The sequence below is a fragment of the Squalius cephalus genome, assembly GCF_949319135.1.
Source record: "Squalius cephalus genome assembly, chromosome: 13".
Lineage (NCBI taxonomy): Eukaryota > Metazoa > Chordata > Actinopteri > Cypriniformes > Leuciscidae > Squalius > Squalius cephalus.
Window position 1 is genome coordinate 5,726,017 of NC_137134.1, and position 19,577 is coordinate 5,745,593.

General features: G+C 42.9%; 1 protein-coding gene across 1 annotated transcript in view; it reads left to right on the forward strand.

Moving 5' to 3' along the window:
* Positions 1–4,643: 4,643 nt before the first annotated feature.
* cp (ceruloplasmin) overlaps positions 4,644–19,577 on the forward strand; it is a 16,752-nt gene continuing 1,818 nt past the window's right edge. Inside the window, exons 1-20 of the mRNA XM_079890293.1 lie at positions 4,644–4,890; positions 5,773–6,017; positions 6,112–6,324; positions 7,250–7,423; positions 7,622–7,876; positions 7,967–8,132; positions 8,224–8,363; positions 8,535–8,675; positions 8,756–8,800; positions 9,658–9,872; positions 10,067–10,217; positions 10,324–10,536; positions 11,561–11,768; positions 13,674–13,813; positions 13,919–14,047; positions 14,154–14,260; positions 15,939–16,158; positions 16,459–16,598; positions 18,792–18,954; positions 19,201–19,577. The exon at positions 19,201–19,577 is cut by the window's right edge and continues 1,818 nt beyond it. Of these exons, the coding sequence (XP_079746419.1) occupies positions 4,733–4,890; positions 5,773–6,017; positions 6,112–6,324; positions 7,250–7,423; positions 7,622–7,876; positions 7,967–8,132; positions 8,224–8,363; positions 8,535–8,675; positions 8,756–8,800; positions 9,658–9,872; positions 10,067–10,217; positions 10,324–10,536; positions 11,561–11,768; positions 13,674–13,813; positions 13,919–14,047; positions 14,154–14,260; positions 15,939–16,158; positions 16,459–16,598; positions 18,792–18,954; positions 19,201–19,238 (3,261 nt within the window). The 5' untranslated portion in view covers positions 4,644–4,732 and the 3' untranslated portion in view covers positions 19,239–19,577. The remainder of the gene's footprint in view (positions 4,891–5,772; positions 6,018–6,111; positions 6,325–7,249; positions 7,424–7,621; positions 7,877–7,966; positions 8,133–8,223; positions 8,364–8,534; positions 8,676–8,755; positions 8,801–9,657; positions 9,873–10,066; positions 10,218–10,323; positions 10,537–11,560; positions 11,769–13,673; positions 13,814–13,918; positions 14,048–14,153; positions 14,261–15,938; positions 16,159–16,458; positions 16,599–18,791; positions 18,955–19,200) is intronic.

Genomic DNA, 19,577 nt, shown 5'->3' on the forward strand with positions numbered 1-19,577 from the left:
CCTGTGTGACTTTCTTATGTCTGTGAAGCACAAAAGGTGAATTTTTGAGAAATATACTGGATACACTTTTTGATATAATGAGGGACTGTAGCAGCAATTAATAATGTAATAACAAAGCATAATGTAATAATTGCACATAATTTAATAGGTATTACATTATTAATGTAATACAAATTTTTATAATGTAATAATTGTCGAAATGTAATAAAATCTTGAGCCCATAATGTAATAACGATTTTCCAATGTAATGTTTTTCACATAATATAATAGGTTTTTGTATGAGAACTTTGTTGCATTATGAACTCACTGAAGCAACTTCTAATGTAATCACAGTTCATAAGGTAATGTCAGCACATAATGTATGAGTGAAACAATTATACATTGGCATTACAATTACAATTATGGCATTGCATCAGATTTTATTTATCTATCTTTCTTTCTTTTTTACATTACAAAACCAAACATGCGTGTGTAGACTTTATAATAACCACTGCACATGATTGTAAGTTGTACTGTATTCTTCAACATGCCCTCTGATGTTTTGTTTTGATGTAACTTGTATCAAAGTGAAGAAATGTTTACTTAACTTGTGCTCACACACACACACACACACACATAGAGAGAGAGAGAGAGAGAGAGAGAGAATTTACAGAATTTGTACACAGTGTTGGTTTTTAGGTCACAGTGTTTTGTAATTTAACAGAATGTATACTAGTAGTAGTAGTAGTTAGTAGTAGTAATAGTAGTAATAGTAGTAGTAGTCGGGTAGTAGTAGTAGTAGTAGTAGTAGTAGTAGTAGTAATAATAGTAGTAGTAGTAGGTAGTAGTAGGTAGTAGTAGTAGTAGTAGTAGTAGTAGTAGTTAGTAGAAGTTAGTAGTAGTTAGTAGTAGTAGTTAGTAGTAGTTAGTAGTAGTAGTAGTAGTAGTAGTAGTAGTAGTAGTAGTAGTAGTTGTTAGTAGTAGTAGTAGTAGTTGTTAGTAGTAGTAGTAGTAGTAGTTGTTGTTAGTAGTAGTTAGTAGAAGTTAGTAGTAGTTAGTAGTAGTAGTTAGTAGTAGTAGTAGTAGTAGTAGTAGTAGTAGTAGTAGTAGTAGTTCCCTATCGTCCGGTCACTACGACGTACATCGTGGTGAACGACGAATAGGAATCTCGCTAGAGAGGCCAATCTACTTCGAGTGAAACTAAAACAAGCCAATACACATTGGCGTGCAATCAATTGCATCAGCTGTGCAGCCTCGCAGCGCGGGTATTTAATGAGCAGCTGGTGTGATTGCACTTCAGTTTTCTGCTTCTGAGCCAAGCACTTCGATGCGTCTACACAGAGTGATCAAAGAACGAGCTTTTCTGGACCTCTCCTTCCCGGTGCGGGTGTTACAACACAGCAGCGCGAGCAGTCTTTTTTTTTCTCTCTTCTCTCTTCTCTTTTTCTCTGTCTTTTTTGTTTTGGTATTGAGCAAACAATACATCTGTTATAACAGCTGGTAAGGTGCTCCATCAGAGTCCTCAAAAGCTGTTTTTACAGCTGGTAAGACCTGCCAGCGAGAGAGAGAGAGACACATTCCCGTCTGTGTTCGCAGTGACTGTTCCCCTGCGTGTTTCAGCACCAGTGAGAGCAGTCCCTAAAAGAGCTTACACAGATAGAACGCGTCTTTTTAAAGATGACTTTCTATCTGTGTGTTTCTGGATGTGGTCGTTACCTGGTTTCACGGGATGGTCACAATCGCTGCCTCGTGTGTTTGGGCATTTAACACGCTGAGGCAGCTTTTGTGGATGAGTCATGTACCCATTGTGGGAAGATGACCATCGCGGAGCTGCGGTCGAGACTCACGTTCCTGCAAATGGGAGTCCCCGTGCCTCTGCCTCGATCCAATCCTCCTCAGAGGGTTGCTTCGGGCAGTGACATGGGAGACCTGAGGATTACGGTGAGTAGGGGAACCAACCCCCTAGGAGCCCTCACCCCTCTCACGCTCCGCAGCCAGTTGAGCCACCACTGGAGAAAGCTGGACCATCCTCGCGGTGTGTACCGGTTGTCTCCTTTGGGGCTCCCTGCGAAGATCAGATGTCAATCGCTGTATCGGAGGGTGGGTCAGACATTTCCGCGGATGACGACTCGGCACCGTTACCTCCTTCGGGTGTGCCAGTGGTGCCTGAGACGGACCAGGAGATGATGGCCATGCTTTCCAGGGCCGCCAACGGGGTCGGGCTCGTGTGGAATCCTCCACCGTGTCCTGAACCCTCGAGGTTGGAAGATTGGAATCTCGGGGTGGCGCGCGCTGGTTCTCAGCAACCCACCCCAGTGCCTTTCTTCCCAGAAGTGCATGAGGAGCTTACGGGGACGTGGATGGCACCTTTTGCCAGATCTTTTTTACCTTTTACATCCAGGCCCCCGCCAAGAAGGGCGGCAAAGCCAGGAACAAGCGGCCCTAGGACGATGAAATGGTCCTAGGATGGATCCCAGAGAAGGGACTGCTCTCCAGGAGACGATGACCGCATCACTCCATCCCCCGGAAGAGGGCTGGGTGGAAAATCTTCATTTTCCTTTTGTTTTTGTTCCGCCGCTGGCCTCAAAACCAGCGGTACCCAAATTTTCAATAAAAGAGCAGTTTCTTCCGTCTCGGGGTCCGAAGAGGGCCCGGAGAGCAGTGGGAGGAGAGAAACCTCACCACTCTCATCCACCTCTTCTATCGCCAGCAGGCAGCAGTGTGCAGTTCGAGAACGCAACCAAGCCGCCTCCTGCACCTCCGGCCCCGTGGAACCAGGTAAGTGTTGCTCAGCACACTCAGACTCCGCTACAGGCCACCTCCCAGAGAAAGCCTCCCGAGCCGAGTCCCTGTGTTCCACCTCGCTGCCCCACTCCGGGTACGCCTATGGTCCCTTTGGTCCCGCTTGCACGGTCTCTACGAGCCTGGTTAGCGCTCCCCAGATCCCATATGTGTATATTTTCCACGGCTGCTCCTAAACGGAAGCCTGTGTCTTTCCCTTGGGTTAAGTCACCCACTATTCATATGCAGTACAACCCTCGGGTTAGTCCATATGTCTATTCCCACATAACTCTCTTTAAGAATGTGGCTCCCACAGCGTTCCCCTCCCTCAGATTGGGCACGATTCCCAGTGTTATCCAATAATCTCACTGTATGGGTTATCACGGCACAACAGTGATGGATACTCTTGGTGTAAGCCCTCTTCTATCGTCCTTCCAGGCAAGAAGGTGTGGAGGCTTACACAGGGCGCTGGATGGGGTGCAGCAGCTGTGGCGCTTTGGTAGGGATTCCTATTCGTCGTTCACCAAGACGTACGACGTAGTGACCGGACGATAGGGAACGTCTCGGTTACATATGGTAACCCTCGTTCCCTGAGGGAGGGAATGGAGACGTACGTCCTGTCACCACATCTGCTGCTACCCACCGGGGCGACCAGCTTTTTCAGGCTTGGCTCCTCAGCAAAAAACTGAAGTGCAATCACACCAGCTGCTCATTAAATACCCGCGCTGCGAGGCTGCACAGCTGATGCAAATGATTGCACGCCAATGTGTATTGGCTTGTTTTAGTTTCACTCGAAGTAGATTGGCCTCTCTAGCGAGATTCCTATTCGTCGTTCACCACCTCAGGGAACGAGGGTTACCATATGTAACCGAGACGTTAGTAGTAGTTAGTAGTAGTAGTAGTAGTAGTTAGTGGTAGTAGTAGTAGTTAGTAGCAGTAGTTAGTAGTAGTAGTAGTAGTAGTTAGTAGTAGTAGTAGTAGTAGTAGTAGTAGTAGTAGTAGTAGGCAGGGACTGGATTTAGATTTTTTAAAAATTACTTTAAGGGAATACTAATATTTTTTATGTTTTAAAAGCTATTACAATTATGACAATATGACAATGTTTTTGGTGAGTTTATAATGTAATACATTTCTCAAGTAAAATTTTTTATTACATTATGAGCTCAAGATTTTATCACGTTTTGAGAAAACGATTATTTTAATAATGATGAATAACAATAATAATGTAATATGTATTACATGATGTGTAGTTTTTACTTCATATGCAGTTATCACATTATGAGTATTCATTAAAATTCTTAACTTTTGCCTTATCTCTCCTTGACGGGTTCAGAAGTATGAGGTGTGATCTGTCAAATTGTTAGCCTTAGCATACATTAGCTTGCTTCATTATTTTGAAATGATCTCTCCCAGTGCATTGCAATTGGGTTTCAAGGTATTTTAACTGCTGAGCTGTCAGTTCCCAGCAGATAAACATTTCTTAACTCAACATGAGAAAAGCACTCAAAGCCCTATTGATTTTTACGCAATGCAATCACAGTTGGGGTTTTTTGGTCAGCAGTGTCTACCATGCACAAACACACTTAAGCACTGAGGTGACCACTTTTCTTTACAATTTTTACCCAGTCCATACACCTTCTGTGGTTGGTATGGTATGGAATAAATGGTCTAACCAAGACAACATAATTAATGTCTTAATTCAGAGCCAAATGGGAGATATTAACACACGATTCAGTCCCAACCTTTATCAGGGTTGATGACTGCAAAGAAAACTTTAGTTTCCTAGAGTCCATCGGGTCACACACTGCCAGTAAATTCCCAGGGTCATGTACCGCCAGACCGCCCAGCTGTGTGTGTGTTATTCAACTTGCCCTCTTCACGGCTGTTGTGATTGGCTGACCGCGGTCACCTTCTATCATTAAAGAAGCGAAGCATCTGCTCCATTCTGATAGTCACATCCCACTGATCCAACATGAAGGGGCTGCAGTGGACTCTGCTCGGGGTTTTGTGTTGTGCTGGAATCGTGTCTTCAATCACAAGGGAATATTTCATTGCCATTAAGGAGATTCAGTGGGATTATGCTCCTAGTGGTAAAAATCTGATTCAGAACAAAACCATAAAAGAAGATGAGTGAGTACAAACACTTCTGATATACAGGAGTTATGAGTTCTGTACGCAAGAAATTAGATTATAATAACATTTGATTTAACATTTAAACATTAAAAGTACACTCTAGTTCCAATTTAGAACATATGATTGTAAATCGTAGCCTTCTTTAGAACTTTAATGACAATTCCACTTGTATATTGCTTCTGCCTAGTACTTATTCAACTGTGGTATCACTGTTTCCAATCTCGCGACTCCCACTGGACGTCACTGCACTGCTGCTGCTCATTTGCATAACGTTGAATTGCCGCTTCATACTGATTATGTTGCTAATTAATGATTTCAACTTTCGAACTGAAGATGATTGAGTTCTGGTAACTTTGTTTCTACAGATAGTTTTCAGAGTGAATGCAGCTTTAGAGTCTGGATCTTCAACAAACCGTTAACTCTAAGTATTATATGAGTTTGGACTTAATATTTTTTAATGGTGGACAATTAAATGAGCACTAAGAGATCATTTAGCAGCGCCCTATTTATGATCTATTAACCGCCTAGCAACACTCTAGAAACCCCACAGAAACACTTAGAAATGGCCTCGTTCCAAAATGTTTATGCAGTGGTTATGAATGATATCTCAAATCATGCAGCATTATGAGAAGATCTCTGCTACTCCTCAGAATTAGACATTTTGATAGAAATAGGGTAGGGTAGGGTTGTAGCCAGGTCACTACCCAGACAGCAAAGCATAGTGTCGGCCCAGATCCGGCCCGGTACGTGTGGATACCAATCTGTACTAGATGTGGGCCGGATCTGGGCCGACACTATGTTGCCGTCTGGGTAGACTTTCAGTGAGTGAGAGAGTGCAGGTAAAAGCCTCACAGAGAATGATGTGTTGGTGTTTGGCAGAGATGCACGGGTGTTTCTGGAGAGGGGAGAGCAGCGGATCGGGCGGGTGTATAAGAAGGCAGTGTATCAGCAATACACTGACGCCACCTACAGGCAGGAGATAGAGAAACCCAAGTGGCTGGGTTACCTCGGACCCCTCATCAGTGCAGAGGAAGATGACACGGTTGTTGTGCACCTGAAGAACATGGCCACACGAGCGTACTCCATCCACGCACACGGCCTCAGCTACAACAAGACCCATGAAGGTGCGCGCGCAAATTATGTCAAATATGACTCATTTCATCAGTTTAACTTTTTCTCATAAATTGCAAATACTGTGAATATTGTATTTCTCTCCAGGAGCACTGTATCCTGATTCAACAGAAAAGGAGGAGAAAAAAGACGATTCAGTGGCCCCTGGGAAGTCGTTCTCCTATATTTGGACTCTACCGTCTTCCCATTCTCCTGGCAAAGACGACACTAGCTGCCTGACCAGAATATACCACTCCCATGTTAGCGCCCCCAAAGACATCGCCTCAGGTCTCATTGGACCTCTCATTATATGTAAAAAAGGTACAAATCTTTCTCTTCACTTCAAGGTTCACATGCTAGGACCCCCCTGATTACAGTAATGTTTTGGGTTCAAATACAAGCTACTTTAAAATGCAAGCAAAAGTATAGCCAGCATTATACGTTAGCATGAGGCTAGTTTGAGAGAATCGCTTAGGCCCTTTTTACACCTGTTATTAAAATGTGTTTTGGTCGTTCGGATCACAAGTAGACGAGGGAGACGCATTCCCATTTACACCTGGTGTTTTAATGTCTCTTTTGTCCACTTTCAACCACTTCTGTCCTGATTTCTTCAAGGGGAGGGTCTTTTTTGGGGGGTTTTTCCAACTCATATTATGACAATGTAAACGTGTGAATGCAGTGATTTTAATATGATACACACAAAGAATTTACATTAATGACAAATTCATCCACTTAAAAGTAGTCCCACCTCAAACATGATAATTTAGATTTGTCTACAGCTTGAATAGAAACATCTTAAAAGAAGAATTATTGTGCAAAACACATAAAATATAATATGCGTATATTTACTGAGGGGGGAGTAAAAATTTGATCTGATTTTTGTCATTGTAGGTCTGATATTTTATGCATATTAAGTAAAAAGCATTTTTAAACAGTCTTTTCACTCAGGGTTTCAGGAAGCACCCAGTTAGAATACAAGTTTGTCAGTGTATTTTTAAAATAGAGAGTAGATTTATAGATCACAAATAGCCTATATAACAAATACCTGTGTTTTGTTTAAAAAAGTTTCAAAGATAAGTTTGAACATCTGGCTAACTCAACAGATTATGTACTGAAAATTACAGACACAAATTCATATAAAAAGCTGACCACCATAAAAGTAATTGTATAATTCTCACACTTCAAGTTCTGATATAGTCCACTAATAATGAATCATTCTTTTTTTGTGTGTGTGTGCAATTCTTAGGCACTCTAGATGTTCATGGCGACAAGACAGCCGACTATCTTTACACCCTCATGTTTACGGTGTCTGACGAGAACCTCAGCTGGTATCTGGATGATAATATCAAGACCTACTGCTCAGCAGCAGCCAAAGTCAGCAAGAGTGATGAAGGATTCGTGGAAAGCAACAAAATGCACTGTGAGTTCAGTAATAATGTCTTGCAATAATGACTAATGATAACATGCTAACAGGTCAAACCCTGTTCTAGACACATCTATTAACTACCTATAATAGTAGCATACTGTACAGTATATAATACATACTGCCTACTATTTATTAAAAATAGTATGAATAACTATCCAGGAATTTCAACTTCCCTTGTAAACTTTATTGTAGCTATAAATGGGTACGTCTACGGCAACTTGCCGGACCTCAGCATGTGCATGGGCAATAAGATCCACTGGCACCTGTTTGGGATGGGGAACGAGGTGGACATCCACTCAGCCTTCTTCCATGGACAGATCCTGACGAACAAACGGCACCATGTTGATACTGTCAGTCTGTTCCCGGCTACTTTTGTTAATGTAGAGATGGTTGCGGACAATCCCGGCCAATGGCTCCTCAGCTGTCAAGTCAATGATCATCTGGAAGGTACAGACAGGCCAGATCTGATTGTAAATGTTGCATCGTTACACCTGTAAATTGCTGTGTTGATTTAATTACATTTCTCCCCACTTTTAGCCGGCATGCAAGCCTTTTTTGAGATAAAGAAGTGTTTCCCAAATGTGCATAAACCCAGACCGTTTGGAGAAGTGAGACAGTATTTCATTGCTGCTGAGGAAATCATCTGGGATTATGCACCAACAGAGATAAATCAGTATACAGGGAAGAAACTTGTTGATGACAGGTAACAATGTTGTTTTAAGATCTTCACTGAGAGCCATCTTGAAGTCAAAGGGAATGTCCTTGAATTTAAGCTTGTCTCTGAATATCCACAGTGTATCTGACACTTTCTTTGATACCCGCCATGATCGCATCGGGGGCAAATACAAGAAGGTCCAATATGTGGAATACACTGATGACACATTCACCAAGCGCAAAGACAGGACCCCAGAGGAGCTGCACCTGGGAATTCTGGGTAGATGTTGTAGACAGAACATTGTGTTTAACAAGGAATCTTCCTTTAACTGTGATATTATTATGAGGCTGTTGCAGTGATTTGCAGATATTATTTGTCTTTAATTTATTTCAATGTTTTGATTTTACTGAGATTAATAGCACAAATTAACGTCTTTGAGTTGTTTTTTAGGTCCAGTCATCAGAGCAGAGGAAGAGGACACAATTAAAGTGACGTTTAGAAATAAAGCAAGCAGGCCTTACAGTATTCAGCCTCACGGAGTGCAGTATAGTATAGAAATGGATGGAACACTCTACCACAACGTCCTGGAAGGTAAAAGAAGTAACATCATTAAAATAAATGTATAAAATTTATGACAGTCTTCATTTGTTTCTTTTATTTTTTTTATGCAGAGACATACACTGCCAAGAAGCTTCGTGAACTCAAGAAAGAAGCAAGTAAGAAAAAGATCTCAATGATATATAAAAAGATCTGGACATTAAGGGATAAGCAATTCCAGACTGTTGTCTATTAAGTCAAATGTCGAATCAAGGTCAGGGATCATTGCGCAAGTGTAATTTCCAGTCCTGGCTGGACTCAAACAAATCAGTCCAAATCTATGAGACCAAAGTTCCCTCTTTGAATTATCTGGGGGATTATGAGCGCATGACTGGCTTTTCTGAGAATGAACAGAGAGGAAAATACAATCTAATTCACCCTATGATCTTCCTTAAGACTTGTTTCTGGTCTAATTGTGAACAATTCAGCAGTTCACATTACTCCATAGAAAAAAATATGTCGTTATAATACATCCATCCATCTATTCATCCATCCATTTTCCAAGTCATATGTCCTACATAGAGTTGCAGGGATGCTAGAGACTTTCCTGTCTTGCTTTCAAAGGTAAACTTGACCTTTAACCTCCCTATTCTAGTCAAAAAGTCCTTTAAAAGTGGCATTCTGGGATCCACTATGCCAGGGGTGTCCAAACCTGCTCATGGAGGGCCCCATCATGCAAAGTGTGCTCAATTTCTAATTAAATACACCTGAACTAGCTAATAATGGTCTTCAGGATCATTAGAGTCTTCCAGTCAAGTGTGTTGGAGCTAAACTCTGCAAACATTGACCCTCCAGGGGCAAACTCTTCAACTGCAAACTCATATTCAGCTCTGACTTCATCTTTGTATAGAACCCCCACTTTTAACAATTCAATCAATTCCTAATGGATAAAATCAGTTCCCATCCTTCATATTACCTATAAGGCAAGAAAACAATTATGACATGTAAAAAGTTGTTCGTTGTTCATCTCTTTCAGGGGTGATTGAGCCACTTCCTGCTGCACTGGTCCGTCCTGACACCACTTACCAATATGATTGGGTGGTGCCTAAGGGTGGAGGACCCACCGAAAAAGATCCAGACTGCATCACCTACATGTACTACTCAGCGGTAGATCCCATCCGAGACACCAACTCTGGGCTGGTTGGACCTCTTCTGATCTGCAAGCCAAAAACCCTCAAATCAGGAAAGCAGGTGGGAGAGACGGACGCCGAATGAGCTATGCAGAATTCTTCTTATTTGCAAAATGTTGAGATGAGATTATTACACGATTGGTGGCTGAAAACAGGGGCAGAGATAGGCAGAGAACTTTGTAATTTCTGAGTTCCAACAATATTGTGTAACAATTATTTGCTCACAGCTTTGCCAATATTTATTTTCCATTCCAGAAAAACGTGGATAAAGAGTTTCACCTTCTTGCGACAGTGTTTGACGAGAACCTGAGCTGGTATTTGGATGACAACATCAAAAGAAGTGTGAAAGACCCCAAATCTGTAAAGAAAGATGATGAAGACTTTCAAGAGTCCAATAAAATGCACTGTGAGTGCAAGTCACATTCCTTGATAAAACGTTTACGAATTTCTGCAGCACACAAATCGTATTGCTTGCTCTTTCATCCAAACTAATATTTGTTCACCATTCACAGCGCTCAATGGATTCATGTATGGGAATCTCAAAGGTTTGAGTATGTGTAAAGGTGATAAGGTGTCCTGGCATCTGTCCGGGCTAGGATCAGAGACAGACATCCATGGGCTTTACTTTGAGGGCAACAGGTTCCTTTACAAAGACACCAGGAGAGACACCATCAATGTGTTTCCTCATATCTCTCACACCGTCATCATGGAGCCTGACAGCATGGGTACAGTCCAATCTTTGACCTCACTATGTCGAAGAACAATTATGAGCTATATTGAAACGCTTGACAAGTATCCAACCAATGTTGTACCAACCTGCATGCATTTCCTTCTCCTGCAGAACACAAAAGAAGACAATCAATTATAACACAAACATAAGAACAACTGAAATAAATTAAATATCCCTTACCGAAGATAAAGGAAAAGCACAAAACAAATAACAAATTAAATTAAGGCTTCAAATCTAAGTGCAAGCTTGGTAGCCAAACCAGGAAAGAAAAACAAATAACACTAAACAAAAGAAGCAAAAGGAGACAATTACAAAAGTATTAATAAATCAAAAAGAATTCTGAAAAGAATAACAAGTTAAACTAAATAAATCATAAACACCATAATATGAGCTGACGTACAACAAAGCAACAAGAAAACTATATAATCAGAAGTCATCAAAAACCAAAGCGAAACAGCAGCGTCGAGACTGAGCCATGTCGCGATCAAACGGCCAATTTACAGGCCTAAAATTCGCAAGAAACAAAGTTAGATGACATAGTTTTTCTTTATGGTGACCATAGGAACATGAGTGGGTTTGCACACCGTCAAGCGGGACTTCCCGAAAAGTTAGTGAACAAACAATATAGATGCCCAACCGTAGCCATGCCAAACAAACACCTACCTCAAACACAGCAGTGGAGTACCGGCAACCATGACGCAATCATGACGCAATAATGACGCAATAATGACACAATATCTCGCTAATCTGGGGATGCCCTTTATATACTCTTTTTCTAAATACCGCTGAGCTATCTATGAACCGCACTTCACCACAATCGTTTGGACAAAAACATTTTAAACATTTTTTTAAATAAAGTGTTCCACAGAGGAAAGAAAGTCATACAGGTTTGGAGTTTCACTGAATGTAGATGTGTGTGTATAACAAGAAAAACATAATCACAAAAATATGCATTTATGATAAACTTCAAAGTATTACACATTGTGCTGTTCTGATGATTTAACATGCTGCGTCTGCAGGACAGTTTGAGGTGAGCTGTAAAACCACAGATCATTATCATGGAGGCATGAGAGCCAACTACACTGTGGAGAAGTGCCACTTCTGGAACCGTCAGTCTGAGACGATGCTACACCAGAAGAAGTATTACATCGCTGCAGTTGAGATGGATTGGGACTATTCACCCACCCGCACCTGGGAGGAACAAATGCTCCATGGTCTGAAAGACAGGTATTCCACATCCTTCACCAGAACTCCCGTTTGCTAACAGTACTTGGCAAATTTCATTTAAAGAGTTTGCCAGCCCATCCAGTCTTAATAGGTAATGGTAAACGATATTGGATTGCTGTCAAGTCAAGTCAAGTCACATTTATTTATGAAGTGCTTTTTACAATACAGATTGTTTAAAAGCAGCTTTACAGAGATAACAGGAAAATAATTCACAAAAGTTTGTTTCCAGAAGAAAATAGCGTCACAGTCCAGCTTAAGTAAGTTCAGTGATGTTTCATTTTTGTTTTAAAAAAAGTTATTAATTTAGTTCATTTATATATATATAGCCGCTCTGGAGTAAGTTCAGTTCAGCTCAGTTCAGTTCTTGTATAATAGTGTCAGAGCAGGCAGATCAATATTATTGTTGAATATTAAATTTAATGTTAAATTTAATGTCCCCAACTAAGCAAGCCAAAAGCCAATGGCAACAAAGATGGAAAAAGGCGACAGTGGCAGGAACCGAAACTCCATCAGTGACAGAATGGAGAAGAAAAAAAACCCAGACTCAGTCGCTCAGTTCTCCTCTGGTCAACGAGCGAACAGTGTATGATTATGATTCAGGCAGCATTACAGGTCAGAGGTCAGATTGGATCAGAACAATCAGAATATTATCCAGTTCATCTGGTTGAAGATCAGAGTCGCGCCAGTATGGAGACGGGTTTGTTGAGGATCAGTGCTGATGGCTGTCATGTCGATGAGGCCTTCGATAAGAGTCTAGTTGTCACAATCTCTGCTGACACTTCAGGGATGTGTTGTGGTCGTGTCCAGGTGCAGGTCCTCCATCTGATCTGGATACGGCCCGGATCCGGCTGATTACAGTAAACCTCGGAATAAGCAGAAAGACTAACATTAGCGTAGATGCCATTCTTCTTATGATGTAACGAGTACATTGGGTGTTATAGGAAGTGTTCCCGGTTCCGGCTGACCTAATCTATGCAGCCTAATAACCATTTAACTGATTTGAATAATAGGAATATATCATTTTCTATGTATATGCTAGGTTAAAGAGATGTGTTTTTAGTCTAGATTTTAAACTAGTGTGTCTGCTTCCCGGACAATGTTATGGAGACTGTTCCAGAGTTTTGGTGCTAAATAGGAGAAGGATCTACCGCCAGCAGTCGATTTAGATATTTTAGGTATTATCAACTGGCCAGAGTTTTGAGATCGCAATAGACGTGAAGGACTCGCTCAAGTACTGGGGAGCTAAACCATTTAGTGCTTTGTAAGTAATCCACAATATTTTTAAAAAATTGCTGTCATCGAAGGAGGCTCGAACCCGAGGCTCTGCGTAAGCTTAACCTTATAAGTTTATAACTGTGATACATAGAACTGCGGCTCCCGTAATGGGAGAAATAGTGAAGGAGATGGGGAGGTGGAGGGATGCCAGAGGAATTGTAGCTGGGATGGTGCAGTGACTGCTGCTTGCTTATATACGCTCATAATGATGATTGCCAGGACTGAATGATTAGACTCTTCCTGAACCTACGTTTGGAACTATATTTAAGGTATTGAAGAACACCTAAGGTGTTCAGCGTGATTGAAGGCAAATCTGGTCATATACCAAGTTTCAGAAAAAGATAATCAGCAAAAAACCACATCAGTGACAACAAAGCAAACCATTGGTTCTTGAGTAAATTGTGACAGACTGTGATCAACTAAGGTTTAAGTTTTACCAGTTTGGAACAACATGAGAGTGGGAAAATAATGACAGAATTTTCATTTTCACATGTAGTGTAGTTTTGGACTAAATTGAATTTACAAAGACTGTTCAGACTATATTTTTTGAAAAGGAACATGTTTTTAGACTGTACTGTCATTAAAGCATGAATGCAAGTTCTGAATCATATCTATTTTTGATATATTCAGTCCAGGCAACGCGTTCCTCAAGAAAGAAGGGAAATTCATTGGTTCAAAATATAAGAAGGTGTTGTACAGAGAGTACACTGATGAAACCTTCACTAAACCCAAGGACAGACCTGCAGATATGGAACATTTGGGAATTATGGGTAAGTATTTACAGAATTTGCTGTATATTGATGGTTGACTCATTATTTGGTGTAAATGTTTGTAAACATTCAGAATATGCTCAGCTGTGGTATTGCTCACCTCAGGACCCATGATCCATGGTAAAGTAGGAGAAAAAGTGAAGATTGTGTTTAAGAACATGGCTAAGAGACCGTACTCCATACATGCCCATGGAGTTAAAACTGACAGTCCCCATGTCGCCCTGACACGTCCAGGTAAAGGACAAGATGATCTGACAGTTGTAAATTAGACAAATTTCAAAGTTTTTATTGTTCATTAAGTCTAAAGCTCACTCATGCTCACTCATGTTGCTCACTCAAGGAGAAACTCAGACCTATACCTGGTACCTCCCAAAGAATTCTGGGCCGACAGAGGAGCAGGAGGAATGCAGTGTCGGAGCATATTACTCCACCGTAGATGTTATTAAGGTACCTTTCTCACCATTGAAACAAGGTCATGGGACCAAAGGCCAGTTTGGATCTTATATTTTGTGAAAGTCCAGAATATCTCCTGTCTATCCAAGAAAACAGGTGTGCTATTTCTTAAACCTTAATGAGCTTGCCGTTTGCCAACACGTCTCATGGCAATTCGTTGTCACATAACTTGGTATATTAGAAACTTGCACGACGAGGAATAATTCCAGGAAACAGTCTTTAAATCACAAACACTCAGGAACCAGGAGAAGAAGAACACACAATTACCCAGGAAACAAGAGAAAAACCACACAAACATTAACGAGAACAGACAGAGACTAAGGGAGAACGGAGGGTTTAAGTATACAGAGCAAACAAAGGAACTTAATTAGTAAATTAACAGGGCACAGGTGAATGACATAACTAATTAAACAGACTGGGAAAAATTAGGTCACAGGACTAAACCAAAAACACAATGAAACATATGAGACAGACCATACATGTTATAGTCCGCCCCCTCCCAAAAAAGGGATGCCCTCGCGTCGTAAATAGTCCAACTGAGGAGGCAAGGCCAGATGGAGCCGAATGTGCAGGCAGGTCGACGGCAGACCAAGGCGTAGCCAACGGAATGAGTGAGCCTGGAGAAGCCGTATGGCCAATGGTTTCTAGTGTAGCCGAGGAGCCAGGGTTGAGCCGATGTGTCGACAGGCCGAGATGAAGCGATGGGTACAAAGGCTGGAGGCGGAGACAGGGGATCCTCTGTGCTGGGTGGAGCTGGTGGCCTAAAGACACTGGGCAGGTCTTCACAGCATGTGGGAGCTGAAGAGGGACTGAAGGACATCAGCGGAGGCGGGGCTGAGGAACTGGCTGATTGAGGAGGAGGAGAGGGAGGCTGGGTGGGTATTCTGGAGAGACAGGGGCGCTGGAGATACAGGGAGACTGGGAATAATCTCTCCAAAAAAGTCCATAAAGTTAACCTCAAAATTTTATTTAGAGGAGCTTAAAGACCTTCCAGAGTCCATAATTAACATCCACCACGGCAGGGTTATTCTCCCCTCCATCCCTTCAAACTCCACTAAAACTCCCTCCACAACAAACGATGTTATCGGCTCACTCACCTGGTCAGACTCTAGCGGTGGTATGGGCTCCGGGGCGATGACTCCTTCCGACCTCCTCTTTGGTTCGGGCTCGTCCATCGCGATGAGCTGGCCTCCACGGTCTGCAGTGGGCACAGGCAACTCCATCGTGGCGGTCGTTGTTGGTGGTGGATGGCTGGTCTCTGGCGGCTCTGGAGTCAGAGTGGGGCTGGTGAGTTCTTCCTCAGCGGGGAAGACAGTGAACTGGGACTCGTTGCACACCAGCACCCACTCGACGAACTCTGTGAATGTGCAGATTTTAATCTCAAACACTCAGGAACCAGGAGAAAACCACACAAACATTCACACTATCACACTAACAGTTGTTTCTGAATACATTCATTACTTTTTATAAATAAAGTGTATTTATTTTCTTGACTGCCCACCATCTTGGGTCATTTATTTTTCAATGAAATGCATTAATTGCAATTGTGATGCTGCCTTAGAATTTTGTCAAAATCTTAGACGGTTGCATAATTATATCTATAGAACAATATTATGACCCATGGTGTCTAAAACGTTTTTAATCTATGTAAATCTGATTTCTTCCCGCGCAGGACATGTACAGTGGTTTGATCGGGCCGCTGGTCATCTGCAAGAAGAGCCTGGCACGTTCACTGGGGCTGAAGAAAGAGATTGAGGAGTTTGCTCTGCTCTTCATGGTCTTTGATGAGAATGAATCTTGGTATCTGGATGACAACATCAAAACTCACGTTAAAACCCCTCCAAAAGAACTGAAGGAGGATGAGGAGTTTATCGAAAGCAACAAAATGCATGGTGAGTTTAATGTGTTCTGGGTTGCATAGATTTGGTCATGGTTTTTGAGGACGAGGACATGTTACTTAGTAAGGACTTATTAATTTTAAAATAATTGAGTTCTTCTCATGAAATGGTTTAGCATGCTAAAATATGTTCTAAGTAACTATTAGCTCTTTTAGACTCTCCATGAGAAATCTCTCTTTTAATTCATTTCCTTTAAAGCATCATTGCCTCAGCATTAAAAATCAATGAATGTTCCTGTTATTATTATTAAAAGCTCTAATGTAAAACTAATGGTTATTCCTTTGTTTATTACAGGAATCAATGGTTTAGTCTACGGCAACCTTAAAGGCCTGACCATGAAGGTCGGAGATAAAGTGTACTGGTATCTGATGGGAATGGGAAACGAGGTGGACATGCACACTGCACACTTTCACGGCCATAGCTTTGACTACAAGGTAAAGCATCCATCCATCCATCTCTCCCTCCCTCCCTCACTCACTCACTTACCCAACCACTGACTCACTCACTCACCCAACCACTCACTTGCTCACTCACTCACTCATTCACTCACTCACTCACTCACTCACTCACTCACATTCACTCACTCACTCACACCCACTTACACTCACTCACTCACTCACTCATCCACTCACTCACTCACTCACTCATCCACTCACTCACCCAACCACTCGCTCGCTCACTCACTCCCTCATTCACTCACCCACTAACCCCACCCACACTCACCCAACCACTCACTCGCTCACTCACTCTCTCTCACACACACACACACACACACACACACACACACACACATCCACTCACTCTCACTCACTCACTCACTCACTCACTCCACCCACACTCACTCACACAACCACTCACCCACTTACTCACTCACACAACCACTCACTCACTGACCCACCCAACCACTCACTCACCCAACCACACTCACTCACTCAACCCAACCACACTCACCCAACCACTTACTCACTCACTCACCCAACCACTCACTCACTCGCTCACTCAATCTCACTCACTCAACCCACCTACACTCACTCAACCACTCACTCGCCCAACCACTCGCTCACTCACCCAACCACTCGCTCACTCGCTCATCACTAACCCCACCCACACTCACCCAACCACTCACTCGCTCACTCACTCACTCACTCACTCAAAAACTCTCTCTCACACACACACACACACATGCCCACCCATCCACTCACTCACTCACTCACTCACCCAACCACTCACTCACTCACCCAACCACACTCACCCAACCACTCACTCACTCACCCAACCACTTACTCACTCACTCACTCACTCACCCAACCACTTACTCACTCACCCAACCACTCACTCACTCGCTCACTCACTCAACCCACCCACACTCACTCAAGCACTCACTCACTCGCCCAACCACGCGCTCGCTCACCCAACCACTCGCTCACTCACTCACTCAACCCACCCACACTCACCCAACCACTCACTCACTCGCCCAACCACTCGCTCACTCACTCACTCCACCCACACTCACTCAATCACACAACCACTCACTCACTCACTCACTCACTCTCACCCAACCACTCACCCAACCATTTACTCACTCACTCACTCACACACACAACCACTCACTCACTCACTCACTCACCCACCCAACCACTCACTCACTCACCCAACCACTCACTCACTCGCTCACTCACTCTCACTCACTCAACCCACCCACACTCACTCAACCACTCACTCACCCAACCACTCGCTCACTCACCCAACCACTCACTCACTCGCTCACTCACTCACTCAACCCACCCACTCACTCACTCACTCACCCAGCCACTCACTCACTCACTCATCCAACCAACCACTCACTCACTCGCCCAACCACTCGCTCACTCACCCAGCCACTCGCTCACTTGCTCAACCCACCCACACTCACCCAACCACTCACTCACTCACTCACTCAACCCACCCACACTCACCCAACCACTCACTCACTCGCCCAACCACTCGCTCACTCACTCATTCAACCCAACCACACTCACCCAACAACTTAGTCACTCACTCACTCACCCAGCCACTCGCTCAAACCACCCACACTCACCCAACCACTCACTCACTCACACACACTAACTCATTCAACCCAACCACACTCACCCAACAACTTACTCAGTCACTCACTCACTCAGCCACTCGCTCACTCGCTCAACTCACCCACACACACACTCACTCACTCAACCACTCACTCGCTCACTCATTCAACCCAACCACACTCACCCAACAACTTACTCAGTCACTCACTCACTCACCCAGCCACTCGCTCAACTCACCCACACTCACCCAACCACTCTCACTCACACACACACACACACACACTCACTCACTCATCCACTCTCACTCACTCACTCTTGCACGCTCATTCACTCTCATCCACCCATCCACTCACTCACTCACTCTCTTGCACGCTCATTCACTCACTCACTCTTGCACGCATTCACTCACTCACTCTCTCACTCATCCACCCATCCACTCACTCACTCATACACACACACGCACTCAACTCACTCACCCATCCACTCCCTCACTCACTCTTCAGAAACTGTAAAACTGTTCCAGAGCAGCAGTGTGATGATGACTGTTGTCTTTTACTGCAGATCAGTGGTACACATCGAACAGACGTGTTTGATTTATTCCCCGGGACGTTCCAGACAGTGACCATGCGTCCGCAGTATTCCGGCACATGGCTATTGCACTGCCACGTCACTGACCACATCCAGGCCGGAATGGAGACCACATACACCGTACTCGAAAAAGACGGTGAGTTTGCATGACATGTACAGCATGTACAAGTCTGAGATCAGTTTTACAAATTTAGGACAAGAAACATATTTTACTACCCTGTTATGCAAAGCTAAAGGGCAGAGCGGGGCATGTTGTCACACGGGGCTGTTGACACAAGAACTCAAGAAAAGGCTAATTACACAAATGTTTGTTTTGTGATTAAACTGTGCACATTTTACCAGCAACACAAACTGAATGATATCATTTTCTTTCTTTTTTTAGGGAAGAAGAGGTTCCTGGGTTTGTTTGGTAGCGGTTAAAATGTTCTTGTAACAGGAAGTTTGTTTTAATACTTCCCCATGATTTTTCTAAATAAACACTTGTAGTTCTGCACAACTATTTTATTGTGATTGCAAAAGAGCAGAAAAACATGACAAAGACATTAAACACTTATTTTACTTAAATGTGACATATCTTGTCAGCATTACAATAAAAAAAATGAGACAGGAAATTAGAATTAAAACGGGAATGATTGGTTGGTAAAAAAAAAAAAATTCTCTAAATAGGCTGTATTTGAATAAAAGGGGTCAGAGGTCATTATTTTGTCTAAAGGTTATATCGATTTTTTTTTCTGATATAGGGTCAATTTGTAGGGTCGA